This window comes from Toxotes jaculatrix, chromosome 9, assembly GCF_017976425.1.
Source record: "Toxotes jaculatrix isolate fToxJac2 chromosome 9, fToxJac2.pri, whole genome shotgun sequence".
NCBI lineage: Eukaryota > Metazoa > Chordata > Actinopteri > Toxotidae > Toxotes > Toxotes jaculatrix.
Genome location: NC_054402.1, coordinates 1,746,569 through 1,762,975, shown reverse-complemented (window position 1 = coordinate 1,762,975; position 16,407 = coordinate 1,746,569). Strand labels below are relative to the sequence as shown.

Sequence of the window (16,407 nt, the reverse complement as noted above, 5' to 3'; positions counted from 1 at the left end):
TGACCTTTTGAGGCATCTCTTCAGTCTGTCGGCACAAATTATTCAAGCGTGTAAGACGTTTATAAGAAGCAAAAGAAAAAATTTTAGTCTCTCACATTATAACACACAGGTAAACCATTTACAGAACCACCTGAATGAAGAGGTTTTTTTTGACACGGTGATTAGATTTTAAAACAGATTTAGACATTTTAAAACAGGAGGTGTTAGCAGGTGGATAGATGGAGAGAGAGAGATGAACTGAAGAGGAAGGGAGAGGTAGAAGATTAAGGGCCAGTGCACATGCTGAAACAGGGAACAGGATTCGGTCCATCTGCGGGCGCTTTGGTTTCACACTGAGCTTTAAATCTCTACAGTTGGCACACACACCCACACACACATGTAAACACACACCCACACACACACGTAAACACACACACAGTGTTGTAGAGATACGCAGGACGTGGAGCCAAAAAGGGAAACAGTGCATCAGAACTCATCCCAAAACATATTATAGACACGTCTGTCGACTTCTGTCTCTCTCTCTGTGTGTGTGTGTGTGTGTGTGTGTGTGTGTGTGTGTGTGTGATTGACAGGGAAAGGTAGACTGTGATTTGGTGAATAGTCCCTGGTTTGTGTGAGTCAGATAAACACACACACACACACACACACCCAGAACAACATAAACAAACTTAACTCTTGCTTTGTCAGCCTCTTTTTCCAGAGGTCGTCATGGTGACCGTCTCGTTTGTCTGTCGCTGCCTTCTTCTCGTCTTTTTTCCTCTCTCTTCCTTTACATCTGTTTGTCTTTCTCCCTTGTTTTCATCATCACTTTCTCTCTCCCACTCTTTTCTTCTTTTCCATTGTTTGTGCCCTTTTCTTCTAAGGTCAAGACAAAGGTTATTTTATTCTGTCTTGTAATAGAAAATGTAAATAAAATGCTGCCGTTATAGGAAAATCCACACTAACCTGATCTGCCCTGAACTAAAATAAACACCTACTCCTCATTCTCTCTTTATCATCCCTCTCAGTCCATCAGCCTCTTTCCATCTCTCCTCTGTTCCCCATCTTCAAATGTCTGTCCTTCCTTCTTCCTCCTCTTCTCTTTCTTGTAACCTGCCGCTCTATCTTTCTCTCCCTTCCTGTCTTTTCTTCTTCGCCCACTCTTTTGCAGTTGTTTGTGTACCAGTGACTCACCGCCATGAACAGATTGTGCCAGGGTCTCCGCCGAATCACGTCATCCGCCAGAAATCACGCTTTTCACCTGCTTTATTCAGAGAACTTTGTTATTCATGTTGATATTGAATGTTTCAGTACACCCACTGGAGCTCTTCATACTCACCGAGCAGGGGACTTTCTCTCATGTCATATGAGCAGCGAAAAGTTCATATGAATGGAGGCGTGGTGCTATCGATAGAAAGTGAGCCTTCCTGGAAGCTTCTTTAAATGGCTTTGATACTGAAAAGTACTGATCTGGTCTGGTCTGTTCTGCTCTGTTCTGTTCTGTTCTGGTCCGGTCCAGTGTGGTCTGATCTGATCTGATCTGATCTGGTCTGGTCTGTTGTGGTGTGGTGTGGTCTGTTCTGTTCTGTTCTGGTCCGGTCCGGTGTGGTCTGGTCTGGTCCGGCCCGATCCGATCCGCTGGTCCGGTCCGGTCCGGTCCGATCCGATCCGGTCCGGTCCGGTCTGTTCTGTTCCGGTCCGGTCCGGTCCGGTCCGGTCCGGTCTCGTCTGGTCTGATCTGGGCCGGTCCGGTCCGATCCAGTCCGGTCCGGTCCGGTCCGGTCAGGTCCGATCCGATCCGGTCCGGTCCGGTCAGGTCTCGTCTGGTCTGATCTGGTCCGGTCCGATCCGGTCCGGTCCGGTCCGGTCCGATCCGGTCTAGTCTGTTCTGATCTGGTCCGGTCCGGTCTATTCTGTTCTGTTCTGATCTGATCTGGTCCGATCTGGTCTGGTCTGGTCTGATCTGGCCCGGTCCGGTCCGGTCCGGTCTGTTCTGTTCTGTTCTGTTCTGATCTGGTCCGGTCCGGTCTGGTCTGATCTGGTCCGGTCCGGTCCGGTCTGGTCCTATCCGATCCAGTCCGGTCCGATCCGGTCCGTTGTGTGTTCTGTGTGTGAGGATTTTAAAGGTCTTTTCAGTCACGAACTGATTGGCTCCTTCTATCTCTGCCCCCTATAGGTGAGCTCGTTGCACCACCCTCAGCTCTACCAACGCCTCCCCCTCCCACCTCCCTCTTCCTCAGCCTAAACCCATCATCCTCTGCTTCACCGCCTCGTGGGAACCCCGCGCTGCCATGTCTTTCTTCGTTTCGCCCGGCCATGTTCTCCTCCTCTTCCTCCTCCTCCTCCTCCCTCTGCCTCCCTGTCAGGCAGAGTCCCAGCGCAGCGAGCCCAGCGTTGACCCTGAGCCCAGAGCGGTCTCGCCCTCCATGTTCCCCTCCTCCTTCCCGCCTTCCATGTCCTATAGTAACAGCAACACCTCTGGCAAGAAAGAAAAGTGTGAAGAGGCGGTGGTGTGCAAGCGCGGCATCCTGCTGCCCGTCTGGCAGCCCAACAGGCCCGGGCTCGGCGATCAGGTGGCCAGAGCTGCGGTCTACTTTGTGTCACTCATGTACATGTTCCTGGGAGTGTCCATCATCGCCGACCGCTTCATGGCGTCTATAGAGGTCATCACATCACAGGTGAGAACGGGTGAATGGAGGAAAACATTGGTGGTGTAGTTAAAGAGGAGACAGTGGGAACGATACGACCAGCTCAGCATGTTGTGGCGTCAGTTGTGGACTCACCTGGTCCACACAACTTTTCTAATTTTAATTTTAGGGTTTATTGAGCAACACAGTGAATTAAACATGTCTGCTTATGCGTCAACAGGAGAAGGAGGTGACCATCACTATGCCCAACGGGGAAACGTCAGTGGCGACAGTTCGAATCTGGAATGAAACCGTGTCCAATCTGACGCTCATGGCTCTGGGCTCCAGCGCTCCAGAGATACTGCTGTCTGTGATAGAGGTATACACACACACACACACACACACACACACACACACACACACAATATATTACTTCCTCTCGAAGTCCTCACACACACTATGTCCTTCCAGGTGTGTGGTCACGACTTCAAGGCTGGTGAGTTGGGACCGGGAACGATCGTCGGCAGCGCCGCCTTCAACATGTTTGTGATCATCGGCATCTGCGTGTGGGTGATCCCCAACGGCGAGACCCGCAAGATCAAACACCTCAGGGTGTTCTTCATCACCGCCTTCTGGAGCATCTTCGCCTACATCTGGCTCTACCTCATCCTGTCTGTCATGACGCCCGGCGTCGTGGAGGTGGGACACACTCAGTGTACATCATATCTGACAACAATGCTGTTTTTCATTTGGACATTTGTCCATTCTCTTGCTAATTTCAGACACTCCTCAGCCAAATGAAGGAAATGATACTTTTAATGAGGATCTTTAATCAAACACAGGTAATCAGGAGAATCTGCACGTGTGTGTTTCAGGTGTGGGAGGCCCTGGTGACCCTGCTGTACTTCCCAGTGTGTGTCATCCTGGCCTGGATCGCCGACCGCCGCCTTCTCTTCTACAAGTACATGGGCAAGCGTTACCGTGCCGACAAGCGCCACGGCATCGTCGTGGAGACAGAGGGAGACCTGACACCCAACAAGGGCGGCATGGAGATGATCATAGACGGCAAGTTCCCACCACGAGGGGGCGCCGTGGTCCCTGCCGAAAATTGCGGGGGAACCCAGGACGGCACAGCAGGAGCTGCGGCCAATAACATTGGTGTGGCAGCGGGATCCATGGCAACGGGAGCTGGGGGCAACCTGCCCAACTCCAACAGCATGATGGTCAATGTGGAGAGCAGCAAGGAGCTGGACGAGAGCCGCAAAGAGGTGAGGGATCATCACAGCATCTCAGAAAGTTAGCAGACCTCAGAAACTGTGAGGGACGTGAAGACACAGGTCTCTGACCTCCCTGCAAGATCCTTTTTTTAAAAATCTTAACTCACTTTATGTGAGTTCAGTTTGCAGATAGGTTTACTGAGCGACCCTGGCCTAAGGCTGTTCAGTGATGACTGTGACACCAGCAGATAAAGAGCGCCACACATGGCTCCACTCAGAAATCCTACAAGATATGGAAACTATTTCTGAGTTACTTTTAGAGAGAGTTTGCCTCCAGCAGAGAAATGAGATGAGTTTAAGGGGTAAATGACGGGGACAGAGAGACAGACGTGTGGGAGGTTTGACAGACAAAGATGGAGTTACAGTAATGAGAGTCAGGGAGGTGGAGGAGAAATGAGACACTGAGGGAGAAACATCCACCCAATAAATGTGAGAAGAACAGACCAGTCAGTCAGTCTGTTTATTTTTTTTAACCAGTTAATGTTAAAAAAGAAAAAGGCTTTTGTTTTAGGGTCGACTCGTCTGCAGGGCTCAACAAATGACTCAATTAATTACTGAGTTAATGAGCTGAGTTAGTCACTGAGCACGATTTTCACACTGACTTCTCGGTAAATTCTCTCTTCATTGCTTTCTGAATGTCATTAACACACGTGCAGAGAGCAGGGACGGGCTGTGGCTTCACCTCCCCACTTCTTCACTTACTCCCCCCTTAGCTACTGAGATGTTATTATAAAATTCTCACGTACATACACACAATGGGACACATGCACTTTCTCTTTCTCCGTGGAATCTACACACGACACATCATTCAGAAATCCTGAAAAACTGAAATTCCACTCATAAAAAGTTAAATGTGAACGATTAATTTGATAAGAATTGCTTATCATATTGTACCTGGTGGGGGAGATGCATCTTTTAATTACTGTTGTGCAGCTAAATCTGAATTCATGTTTTCTGCATCTGGTCTCTGTGCCTCAGGTGATTCGTATCCTGAAGGAGCTGAAGCAGAAATATCCCAACAAAGAGCTGGACCAGCTGGTGGAGCTGGCCAACTACTACGCACTGCTGCACCAGCAGAAGAGCAGAGCCTTCTACCGCATACAGGTAACACACAGCCACACACACACACACACACACACACACACAGGGAACTCTGTTCTGTACACTTTTCCTCCCTCCTCTCTGTGTCCCTCAAGGCGACTCGGATGATGATCGGAGCCGGTAACGTCCTGAAGAAGCACGCGGCCGACCACGCTCGCCGTACGGCCGTAACCGACGAGGAAGCCCCAGAAGAGGACGACCTGGGGATCTGCAGCCGCATCTCATTTGAAAGCGCCCACAGTCAGTGCATGGAGAACTGTGGCGTTCTGACGCTGGCTGTAGTCTGCCAAGGTAGAGACAGAAATACGACATGAGCTCATACAGAGTTCACATAAAGAAGCTAAGACTGCTGTGTCGTAAAACCACAATGTAAAAACGATCATGTGTGCCTGTGTGCCCAGCATTACTCTGTCTGACTCCTGTTGTTTAGGGGGTCTGGGAGAGAACACCTTCTATGTGGACTACAGGACAGAGGACGGTTCAGCCAACGCTGGCTCAGATTACGAGTACAGCGAAGGGACGCTGGTGTTCAAACCCGGAGAGACCTGCAAAGAGATAAAGGTGGGTGAAGAGGAGAAGGAGGTGAGCAGGGAGAGAGACACTGTGGGAACACTGGGAACGCTGGTACACACAAAACCTAAACCCTGTCCCTCACCAACACACCCACACGTCCTGTCCTGCAGCTGAGCACTAAACAAACAGTTACACACACTTTCAGCTTCAGAAAAGTGTTAGTTATTTTTCATTATTTTCTGAGGATCAGTTTTATGATACGTGCCCGTTTTGTTTCGTCTCTGTTGGTTTGTCTTTGTAAAACCTCTGTCTTTGTTCAGTGTGCAGCCAAACACAAACATCAGAGGCCTACTGTAAAAGTACCGTCCCTCACAGTCCCCTGTCTGAGCGGTTTGACAGTAAGAGGATGATGCTATTAAAAGATTAATTCAAGATTTTTGGAGATGAGATGAAACTTTGATGATCCGTGTCGGGAAATAATATAAGTAGCCTTTCATGTACAGAAACAGAAGATCTGTCAGTTCATCACAAAAGCTCAGAGTTGTCTTTGTTGAAATATTGGAAATAGAATCTGATACGTTTTTATGTTAGAATATGAAAGTACAAGCCTCTAATGCTGAAACAGCAACACACAAACCTGTTTGTGTGGTTTTACTTCATGGAGTTGAATAAAAAAGCATTTTGTTTGTGCAGTATATTGTAAACTCACGGACAGGTTAAAAAACACCAGCCTGCCGCATCTTGTTTGTTGTTTTGTGTATCAGCACATTTTAGTGTGTGTTATTGTGTGTTATGCGTGGAACTGGTAGAAATATTTAAGACATTTTACGGCCGGTGTCTCACTATTATTGATGAAATGCCATGGGTTACAGCGTTCAGCCTCCGATCGTTCATGCCTGAAGAGAATGACCTTCTGTCTGTGCAGGTCGGTATAATCGATGACGACATATTCGAAGAGGATGAGCACTTCTTTGTGCGCCTGCTGAATCTGCGCGTGGGTGATGCGGAGGGGATGTTTGAGAGCGACGAAGTGGGCGCCGTGCCCAAAGCTCGCTTGGTCGAGCCCCTGGTTGCCACGGTGACCATCCTGGACGACGACCACGCCGGCATCTTCACGTTCAGTGAGCGAATGGTGCGGGTGAGCGAGAGCGTGGGCACCATGGAGTTCACGGTGGTTCGCAACTCAGGCGCCCGCGGCACCGTCATCCTGCCGTACCACACCGAGTCGGGCACCGCCAAGGCTGGAGAAGACTACGAGGACGCCCGGGGAGAGCTGGAGTTCACCAACGACCAGACCACGTGAGTCAAACTAAACATCATCAGTTTTTAATCTTAATTTGGATTTGGCGACTATCTGATGAAGAAAGTGGACTACCCAGCAGCTAAAGAGCCAGATGTACTTCACAGGAGCTGGTGGAGACCAAACCAGTGCAAAAAGCAAAGTGAATATTGGACTTACATTCATAAACACAAATCTAAATGTTGCTCTTTTGGATTCCACTAGCCTATACAATCTGTTCATGCTGCTTTTATTATTCATTATGTCCAAATTAAATTTATCATTTCCTGAAATTCACCCCAGCAACTTCGGTGGAATGACAGGCTTCAGGCAGTTGTCCTTAGCCCAGGTTTCCCCCAGGTGGGAACAACTTGAGGAACAATAAAAATAAAATTGAAGTGTGTGTGAATACTCCTCTGCACACATAGGGGAGATTGTATGTTTGTACATGAGATTGGATTTGTGTGTTACAAATACTAAAAAATGACAAAACTGTTTCCTTTCTGTGTGTGTGTGTGTGTGTTTACAGTCAGACTCTCCAGGTGAGGATAATTGATGATGAAGAATATGAAAAACATGAAAACTTCTTCATTGTGTTGGAGGAACCACGCTGGCTGAAGAGAGGAATCTCAGGTATGTGATGTGATGGACTCTGTCATAAAGTCCTGTGGTCTCTGCCCAGTTGTTTAGTCTGATTACAGTTTTCACAACAACCAAAACAAACTACATTAAACACACCAGGAAAGAAAATCTGCCAAAGACCACAATGACCCACAGATGAATCCTGAGAAAGACAACACTCTGTGAGAACATTCGAAGAGGCTGATGCGGATGGATCTGGACGGACAGCTGGACATGGAGGAGCTCTGCACGTCAGTGGAGAAGCTTGGCGTCTCCATGAGGCCGTCCACATGAAGATCGATGCCAACTGTGACACAACTAGAGAAAATATTCAAAGCTGAGTCTTTGAAGTCACACATATAACGAGTTAGTCCTGGCCAACACAAAAATAGGATTATGATTTGGAAGAGGAACAGACATTTTTAAAAGCATGAGAACGTCCCATGGCAAACCCCTGTGCTCTGCACTGTACCACAGCACCTTCAGACAGGTCGTCTCTGTTTGCCAGGGTGGTGTGGTGTCAGTGTGGGACACCTTAACAGGACAGGGACAGTGGAACAGAGCTTGCTGTTCGTCCTGTGACTGTGCCAAAGGAGGTGTCAGGTCTCATCTGTATAAACAACCAGATTATTTGTGTCAGGAAGGAAGTCCACGATTATTTTTGACCTGTCACTGCCTCCAGCAACGGAAATGTTGTCATGGTTCTCTACTGGCTTAATGTCAGTGAGAGCCCTCAGACACACATGGCAGATAAAAGTGCTCAAGGCTGGATTGGCAGTCTGAAGTAAAAACCATGCCGGAGACACTGGGAGAAATCCTCTCCATCCAGAATCTACAGCTGTGACAAAGACTGGAATGAATCAGTCCTCTTATAAAATGTCTGAGGACCAGGGAGATCACACAGCCACACTGCTGACTTGTACAGATGCCTACATCCATGCCTGGTCTGCTATCAGCGAGGGAGGACTGTTCAGCGCTCTGAGTGATGAGGGTGCAGTCATTACCACCAGATACTACTCACTGGGGACAGTACCGGAAGGATTCATCTGTGGGACATTCAGGGATTCGAGATGAAGGACCTTTTGAAGACATAAATGAGTGACGTGTGTCCCTTTGTCCACCTCTACTGTTGACCTCTTGGCAAGTTCATCCTACAGCAGTAGTTAGTGTTAAATGAGATCCAGCTTTGATCCATCCAGTGCCCGTCCTCCAGTCTCCTACACCATCATCGCCCTCTCCACCGCTTCCAGACACCGAAGAAATCTGTGACAGGATTCACAGGGTAACCGCTGCAGCTGAGGCAAAGCAAAGAGAGGATCGCTCCTATACCGAACTGTTTTCTGCTAAACCAGCAGAGCCTGACCCTAAGTACCTAAATGGCATAACTGAAAAGATGGAAGAACATGATCAAGAATTTTATGCCATGTGTTCAAAGGCATCCAGGCTCCACCATGAAGCTCTCGCACTCACGAGAACATCCAAAAACAAAGCTGTGCTCAGAGAACGGGATGTGGACGAGCAGAGGTCTAAGAAACTGAAGAAATGTTTCCTGTGGACACTGAAACTGCAGCAGAGCCAGATGCTGCACAGCTGCGCGTGTGTTTACTTAGCATTTCAGTCAGGGACCCATCCATTCATCCATGACCTGTCACAACAGCAGCACATGGGCTGATGTGGAAAATGTGGACAGGCAGAGAGGGAGAGAGCGGGTTTCTTTGAATTATAAGATTTTTATACAACCTAAGAAGCAGTCGCTGCAGTGTTAGGAACTTCAAGATGACAAACACAGGATGGACGGATAAAAGAAGAGACTTTTACTAACGGTAAACACAAACACAGTGAGGGTGGAACAGAAAGTGATGATCTGATGATGAGACGTGACGCAGACAGGGGTCTTAATCAAACGGACCTGTCATCATTGTTTCTGCTGGTCTTTGTGAGTCTGTGTTGGCACTTTGGTCTGATGTGCAGCTGATGTGTTATTAAGACGAGCTTGTGATTCCACTGAATGTGTGTGATTACTGACTGCTCTTCTCCACCCCCCACCCCCACCCCTGTCCCCACCCCCGTCCCCTGTCCCCACCCCCGTCCCCACCCCTGTCCCCTTCTTGTCTTCACAGCTCTGCTGCTCAGCCAAGGTAAGACCGTGTGTTTGTTCCTGCTAATTCATACTCAACATCCAAACTGGCTGCAGCTGATTAGAGATTAACCTGCTGATAAGTTTATTGATCAGTTGATCGATTGTTCTATAGAATGCCAGAAACTAGTGAAAGTGCAGCCACATGTTCAGCATACCTGCAGAAAGCACCGTTACACAGGTTTATAAACTGATGTCTCGCCACAGTCTGTGTGGGTGTATCAGTTCCTACCCTGTGATTATCCGCGTGTTCACACATTCATAACGTCATTTTTTCCTTAGCCTGGGTTCTGGCCATCGTTCTCTTTAGTGCTAGTGGTCGACGGCTGTGGCAAAACTCTGAAGCCCACATGGCTCCTGACAGCAGCTAGCACCTTGCACGGCCGTCTCATCCAACATACTCACAGACACTCACTGTTGCTCCAGATTACTTTAACTTTGAAAATTTATTTCAGATGTAGGGAAATTTGAATTTATTTTCATTTGCAGTAAATCTGAACAGATTTCAGCAGTTCTTTTCCTCTTCAGTCCTTTTTCCTGCTCAGCCCGCACATTGTTTACTCTGTCTCACGCTGGAATAGCCTGGCTCACATTTCTGGCATCTCTTTCAGCCTTGCCTGCGTGATGAGAGATGGGTCTTTGTGTGTTTGCATCTGGCTCGCTGTAGAACCGGCCACTGTGAATCTCAGCGCAGAACAATAGAACAGTTCTGAAATAAATGTTTACCGATGAGTCGGCTGCTCCGTTATCTCTGGGTTTGTTTTCTGTGTGCTGATGCAGATTTGTCAGGTGAGAGCCTGGGGAGAGCAGAGGAATCAGTTTATTTTTGAAATACTGATGTCTGATATGTTCAGTTGAAAATGTTGCACTGGGAAAGAGTTTAATGCAGATACATTTAGATCTAGATCAAGTCAACCTGCACCTTCTCAGAACCGACTGTCCTCAGATTAGATGTGAGCAGGAAGTTTGAGCTGAGCTCGTGACAAATCGAAACATTCAAATGGAAAAAAGAAATTGGTTCTTGGTTCTTCTGTGATGAATTTAAAATACGTCACACACACACTTTTACTATTTTTTTCCACAACAATCCCTGATTGGCTCAGCCTCTCAGTTGTTTCTGTAAGATGAACTCGGGTTGGTGCTGCTGCTGTTGCTACTGTTTGTTGTTGATCAATAAGCCAAATTGAGCCACATGTCAGCATTAATCCCTTCTCCTTCAGTAAGTTGCTGGTAGCTCTCGCTCTCTGTGAGGAAGCAGAGGAAGAAAGACTCACAGGTGGATGGATGCTGTCAGGAGGCAGAAGGTGGAGCTTTGTGAAGAGTATTAGCAGCGTCACCACATCTGTCTTTGTATCGTCCAAAGCAGCTGAACAAACCTTTGGCTGGATCACAGACACCAGAAGAAGCTGCAGTGAGGTCACATCATAGGAACCTCGGTCACTGTTGAAACGGTTCATCGATTAAACAATAACTTGATCAGAAAGAAATTAATCAACAACAGTTATAATAATCCATTCATTGATAAACATTCTCAGATGACGAGAAGATTTTACCGTCTCGCACAGTGTGACGTACAAAACAAGACAAAGGGTTTTTGTCGTACAGTTAGAGCCGATGATGTTGTTGTTGTTTTATATATGTATGTATTTATCTATATAGGTTTTCTGCTTTATTCTGAGCTTCAGTGAAGAAACCAGCCGACCAAATGTTGGTGTTTACATTTTGGAAGGAACTTTCTTCTCTGTAAATCCTCCTCTCTCATCTTCTCTGTGTCGCACTGTTGTTTTTCTGCTCTCTCTCTCTCTCTCTCTCTCACACACACACACACACACACACACACACACACACACACACACACACACACACACACACACACACACAAATACAAATATCATCCATCTGTCATCTTCTCATGTCCCCATCCCACGCTGTGAGAACACACACACACTCATACATACAGACTCAGATACATATTTCAGAAGTAATGTAGTGCTGCTCTAAATAAAATGCTGACTCACAATCTAATGTTGATCGAGGCAGAACTTATCTGTGATAGTTTAGTTCCAGCACACTCACTGATGGTGTCCTTCTCGTTTCCTTCACATCACCTCTCCTTCCCTCCCTCCCTCCCGCCCTCCCTCCCTCCCACAGAGGGGGTAGAGGGGCAGATGAGTCCTGAGGAGGAGGAGGCCCGGAGGATAGCCGAGATGGGGAAGCCCATCCTGGGAGAGCACAGCCGCCTGGAGGTGGTCATCGAGGAGTCATACGAGTTCAAGGTGCACCATTCGTTTATTTATTTTCCTTACGTGGTTTCCTCTGAGAGAACAGAGCCCAGAGCTGCACACGGGGTGAAAGTAGTAAAAGCAGGGATCAGGCTGACTGTGGCTGCCCGTTCATTTCAGCAGTGCTGTAAATGTCAGTGACTTATTGATGGCAGCTCACAGGCACATCTGTCCTGAAGCCACAAACCTCTGCTCTGTAAACTGTGTGTGTGTGTGTGTGTGTGTGCTGGAGTGAACTGTGCTTCTGTGGCACTGTGACATAATCCACCTTCATACCCAGATCCTGACCCTCTCAGCAAGCAGGTCTAAAACGGGTCTGAATCATTGGAAATGTATGAGCTGCCCTCGATACAGCAGCTCCTCTTCACAGAGCGCTGCCACATCCACTGTTCAGCTTCCACCGCATTCCCCGGTGCAGAGAGCTAAATCGGAGGAAGCAGATCGCAGGCAGCTCAAACGTTTGAAATATGTGGGCACAGGTGTATGTTACACCTGCTGCATGCCCCTCCATTAAAATGAGTTTAGTTTATTGGCCTAGCAATAAATCTGGATTCACCAGCACAGGGAATGTTTGGTGCATTTTTAATTACACTCTATAATTAACACTCTGTTTTAATTACTCTGAAGAAAATCAAAAGGATTTATTCTTAATGAAGGAGACGTTCCATCTCCCTGTTTCATAGTTGAACTTACTGAGGTGAATTCCTCTAAAAATAATCACAGCTGCAGACAAACTCAGCCTGTCTGCTCATACTGTCTGTCCACACTGTCTGTCCACACTGTGTGTACAGTTCATGCTGTTAGTGTTGATCCATAGACACTGTTGATTTTAGAGGTTTACAACAGACAGGACTCCAGTACAGATGGAGGTGTATACAGATGTACAGACGGAGGTGTATTGCACTGACGTGGAGGCCCTCGACTGCACCTGGTCGCTAATAAAGTGCGTTGTTCTTGTGATCGGCAGAGCACGGTTGACAAACTCATAAAGAAGACGAACTTGGCGCTGGTGATCGGCACACACTCCTGGAGAGAGCAGTTTGTGGAGGCGGTCACTGTGAGCGCAGGTGAGCTGTGTGTGTGTGTGTGTGTGCGTGTGTGTGTGTGTGTGTGTGTGTGTGTTTAAGTAGACAAATTAACGGATGGAACAAACAGCTGGTACCAGGACACGCTCGGCTGCTCTTAACAGCTGCTGTAAACGTGATGAAAGTTCACAATTCACTGTTGTGTAAAGATGATGACTTTATTGTTTATTATTATTCATGACTCCATATGTAAAAGTGGCATCGTCCTGTAAACCAGGGGCCAAGTTCCCTAAACTGATAGTGACTTAAAAAATCATTTTGTCTTGAAAAAGCAGACGTAACATTTTTTTTCAGATGTTTAGTTCAGCTCCCTGATTTTGCTGTTGGTTTGTAATCAGGAGCCTGTTAACACTTTGTAAACAAAGGACTTAACTTTTCAGCTGAACTTTAAAACATCTCTACTGCATCTGTACGATAGGGATTTGTGATTCAAGGCCGCCATCTAGTGGAAGAAAGAGTTCACTTCCACTCAGTGTCTCACTCAGTCTGTATATTTCATCTGAACTGTAACTGTCTCATGAAGCTGTTTGTATTTAACATCCTGTACTGAACATGAATCCTGTCCATCTTTCATCAGCTGCACTGTGAACGTCGTCTAACGTTCCTCCTGCTTTTCTCCCCTCAGGTGATGGAGACGATGATGAGGAAGGTCGGGAGGAGCGCCTTCCGTCTTGTTACGACTACGTCATGCATTTCCTCACCGTCTTCTGGAAGGTTCTGTTCGCCTGCGTCCCTCCCACAGAGTACTGGAACGGCTGGGCCTGTTTCTTTGTCTCCATCAGCGTGATCGGCCTCCTCACCGCCATCATCGGAGATCTGGCATCGCACTTCGGCTGCACCGTGGGGCTCCGGGACACCGTGACCGCTGTGGTGTTTGTGGCATTGGGAACCTCTATTCCAGGTGAGCGAATGTCGTCCTTCACTGTGGAGACCCCAGATGAGGTAACTGCCCAGACCATGTGACATGAGCAGAACTTCTATATCCTTATAATCATAAATCCAATTTGAATCCACTTTCAGTATTTAAAAGAATGAACTGAGAGAAGCTGCACTTCCACTTCTGTGATCTGTGGTTTAACCAGTGTCTCAAAGCTTCTCAGGTGAGCACAACTGGTCCAAGGCCATTCAGGACTTTGGGGTCCTTGGGGACCGTTGGGGTTTGGGGTTCTTGTGTTTTTGCTACAGGGGTCATGTCAACTGTCGCTTCAAACAGCTGGTCCCCTGAATCCATGGGCCCCTGGACCTGTGGCCAGTAGGCCTGTTCTGTAATCCACCCCTTGTAGTGCCGATGCTGTACGTCTGTTTGTGTGTGCACACGTGCGAAGGTGTGTGATTCAGTCTTTCCACCTCTTTCTCTCTTCCCCAGACACCTTTGCTAGCAAAGTGGCCGCCATGCAGGACCAGCACGCCGACGCATCCGTTGGAAATGTCACCGGTAGCAACGCTGTCAACGTGTTCTTGGGGATCGGCGTGGCCTGGTCGGTGGCCGCCATCTACTGGAAAATCCAGGGGAAGGAGTTCAAGGTGGAACCGGGCTCGCTGGCCTTCTCTGTCACACTCTTCACCATCTTCGCTTTCATCTGCATGGCTGTGCTCCTGTTCAGACGCCGGCCCTCCATCGGCGGAGAACTCGGCGGCCCCAGGGTGCCCCGCCTCCTGACCAGCCTGCTGTTCCTGGGTCTGTGGCTCCTCTACATCCTGTTCTCCAGCCTGGAGGCCTACTGCCACATCAGCGGCTTTTAAAAAGGAGACGGAGGAAGCTTGGGAAGAATATTACACAACAACACACACGCACACACACTTCAACACTCAGTCCATACCGTCGACATGAAACACGTGTAAGATTCATCTGTTTAATAGGGCTCACTGCAGCCTGGAGGTGACCTGGTCTATGACGCAGGGCTGCTCAAATACTTCAAATACATGTTCAGACACACACGCTGTATGTACACATGTGTAAACAGATCATAAGCGACACACACGCACAGATACAGGCACGATGAAGAGCGAGAGGAAGTGTTTGTGATGAGCGAGAGGAAGTGTGAATACAAAAGGTCACCAGCAAAGTCAGCAGAGAGAAGGTGGAGAGACGAAGAGAGTGACTGAGGTGTTAGAGGTGAAGAGAGGGTCGACCTCTGGAGTGCTGCTCAGAGGTTCAGTGTTAAGGTGGAACAGAAACCTGTGCACGCCAGACAACATTTCTCCGTCTGTGTTACACTGAAGAAACAACCATTGTTTCCTACAACAAACCCCGTCCCTCCCACATCTTCTCTGCATCAACAACTTTACTGGCACAGCTCCACGTTTTCCTCCACCGAGGAGGTGGAGCCCTGCGAGACAAAAAGGAGTGGAATGTTTACAATAACAACGTTAGGTTTGTTTACTGCAGCAGATCTTATAGAGTGGTGATGATTGTCTAGCATACAGTATATATGAGGGACGTTCTCCACACGTGCTGTAAATAGTTTTAAAAAAAAACAGTGTACATATAGAGTTTAGTATTTTCAGTGGGCGGATAGTGATACCTGCCGCTGAAAAAGTTAGAGAGGGTGGAAAAAAGGAAAGTGAGAAAGTCGAATCATAGCGAGAGGAAAAGGAGAATCAACAGTCAGGTTTCTGCTTCTTCTGTCAGGAAAGCTTTGAAATTCGTGCACAGACCGGATCACCACAGATCCCCAGCACAGGAAACAGAGACTAAAGTCTTAGCCGACCAAACAAACAAATGATGGACAGGTGAAATAAAAGCGTAAAACAGTTTTTAAAGAGCCATACCTCCCCAGCATCTTGCTCTCCAGTCAGATCTGTCTCTTTACCGGATGGTTCCCTCTCTGATGTTTTGTTTTTGTTTCTGTTTTGTTTTTTTCTGCATGTGTAGCCAGATACAGAGCATCTTCTCGTAACAAGTCATATATATATATATACTATGTAAAAGGGAATGAACAGAATCCACCTGTAGATTACATCCCTGCATTTGTGTGTCTGTCCAGGGATGTTTTCCTCCTCAGTGAGACCAAATATGTGGAAACTTTGTTTGGGGGCAGTCAGTCGTCTCTGTTTGATCCATCACTGCAGCACGCGTCCTGACAGACTGATGTGGTGTCAGACAAACGAGCATGGATGGTCGAACAAGACTCGGCCGTGTTTGTTCACGTCAAAGAGTGAAGCCTCTAAAGCCAGCGAATTTAATAGCTGACAAAATAGATTCCAGTCATCAAGATTCAGTCTACAGCTCATCAATCAGGACAGGAGAACCTAATCTGCACATTAGTTAGGATGCAGGATGTTAGTCTCACTCATACAATGCCTTAAGGAAAACTCTGAAGCAAAAATCAAGTATTCAAGCTTTCGGCTGTACAGACTGTCCAGGCTGCACTTTGTTTGACGGAACTGAAACACACTGTGCTGTGTTTCTCTTTTGTTTTTAGTTTACAAACTGTTAGTGTGTAATAATGCATGAAGAGAGAGTCACTGGAGGAAAACTGTGAAGCGTCTGAAGCTTCCGCTGG

The 16,407-nt window shown here is 47.5% G+C and overlaps 1 protein-coding gene across 10 annotated transcripts; it reads left to right on the top strand.

The window, feature by feature from the left end:
• Window positions 1-2,270: 2,270 nt before the first annotated feature.
• On the top strand, window positions 2,271-14,644 carry slc8a2b (solute carrier family 8 member 2b). 10 transcript variants are annotated; one of them, XM_041046124.1, is made up of 16 exons: window positions 2,571-2,657; window positions 2,848-2,985; window positions 3,078-3,305; window positions 3,482-3,697; window positions 3,851-3,874; window positions 4,862-4,987; window positions 5,080-5,275; window positions 5,415-5,545; window positions 6,423-6,796; window positions 7,306-7,409; window positions 9,518-9,535; window positions 11,695-11,810; window positions 12,784-12,883; window positions 12,972-12,974; window positions 13,527-13,802; window positions 14,268-14,644. In XM_041046124.1, exons 1-16 carry the CDS (start codon window positions 2,586-2,588, stop codon window positions 14,642-14,644), a joined length of 2,499 nt encoding a protein of 832 aa, XP_040902058.1. In that variant the 5' UTR covers window positions 2,571-2,585. The 10 variants fall into 10 exon arrangements, with proteins under 10 accessions (XP_040902048.1, XP_040902049.1, XP_040902058.1 ...); XM_041046123.1 differs by having other exon boundaries at window positions 11,686-11,810; XM_041046122.1 differs by lacking the exon at window positions 9,518-9,535 and having other exon boundaries at window positions 11,686-11,810.
• The last annotated feature ends 1,763 nt before the right edge of the window (window positions 14,645-16,407 follow it).

Excerpts from the sequence above, each read along its gene's own strand:
- slc8a2b (XM_041046114.1), top strand. The coding sequence starts at position 2,271 with ATGTCTTTCTTCGTTTCGCCCGGCCATGTTCTCCTCCTCTTCCTCCTC. Across the intron at positions 2,658-2,847 it reads TAGAGGTCATCACATCACAG|GAGAAGGAGGTGACCATCAC; the intron begins GTGAGAACGGGT and ends ATGCGTCAACAG. Across the intron at positions 11,811-12,783 it reads AGGAGTCATACGAGTTCAAG|AGCACGGTTGACAAACTCAT; the intron begins GTGCACCATTCG and ends TGTGATCGGCAG.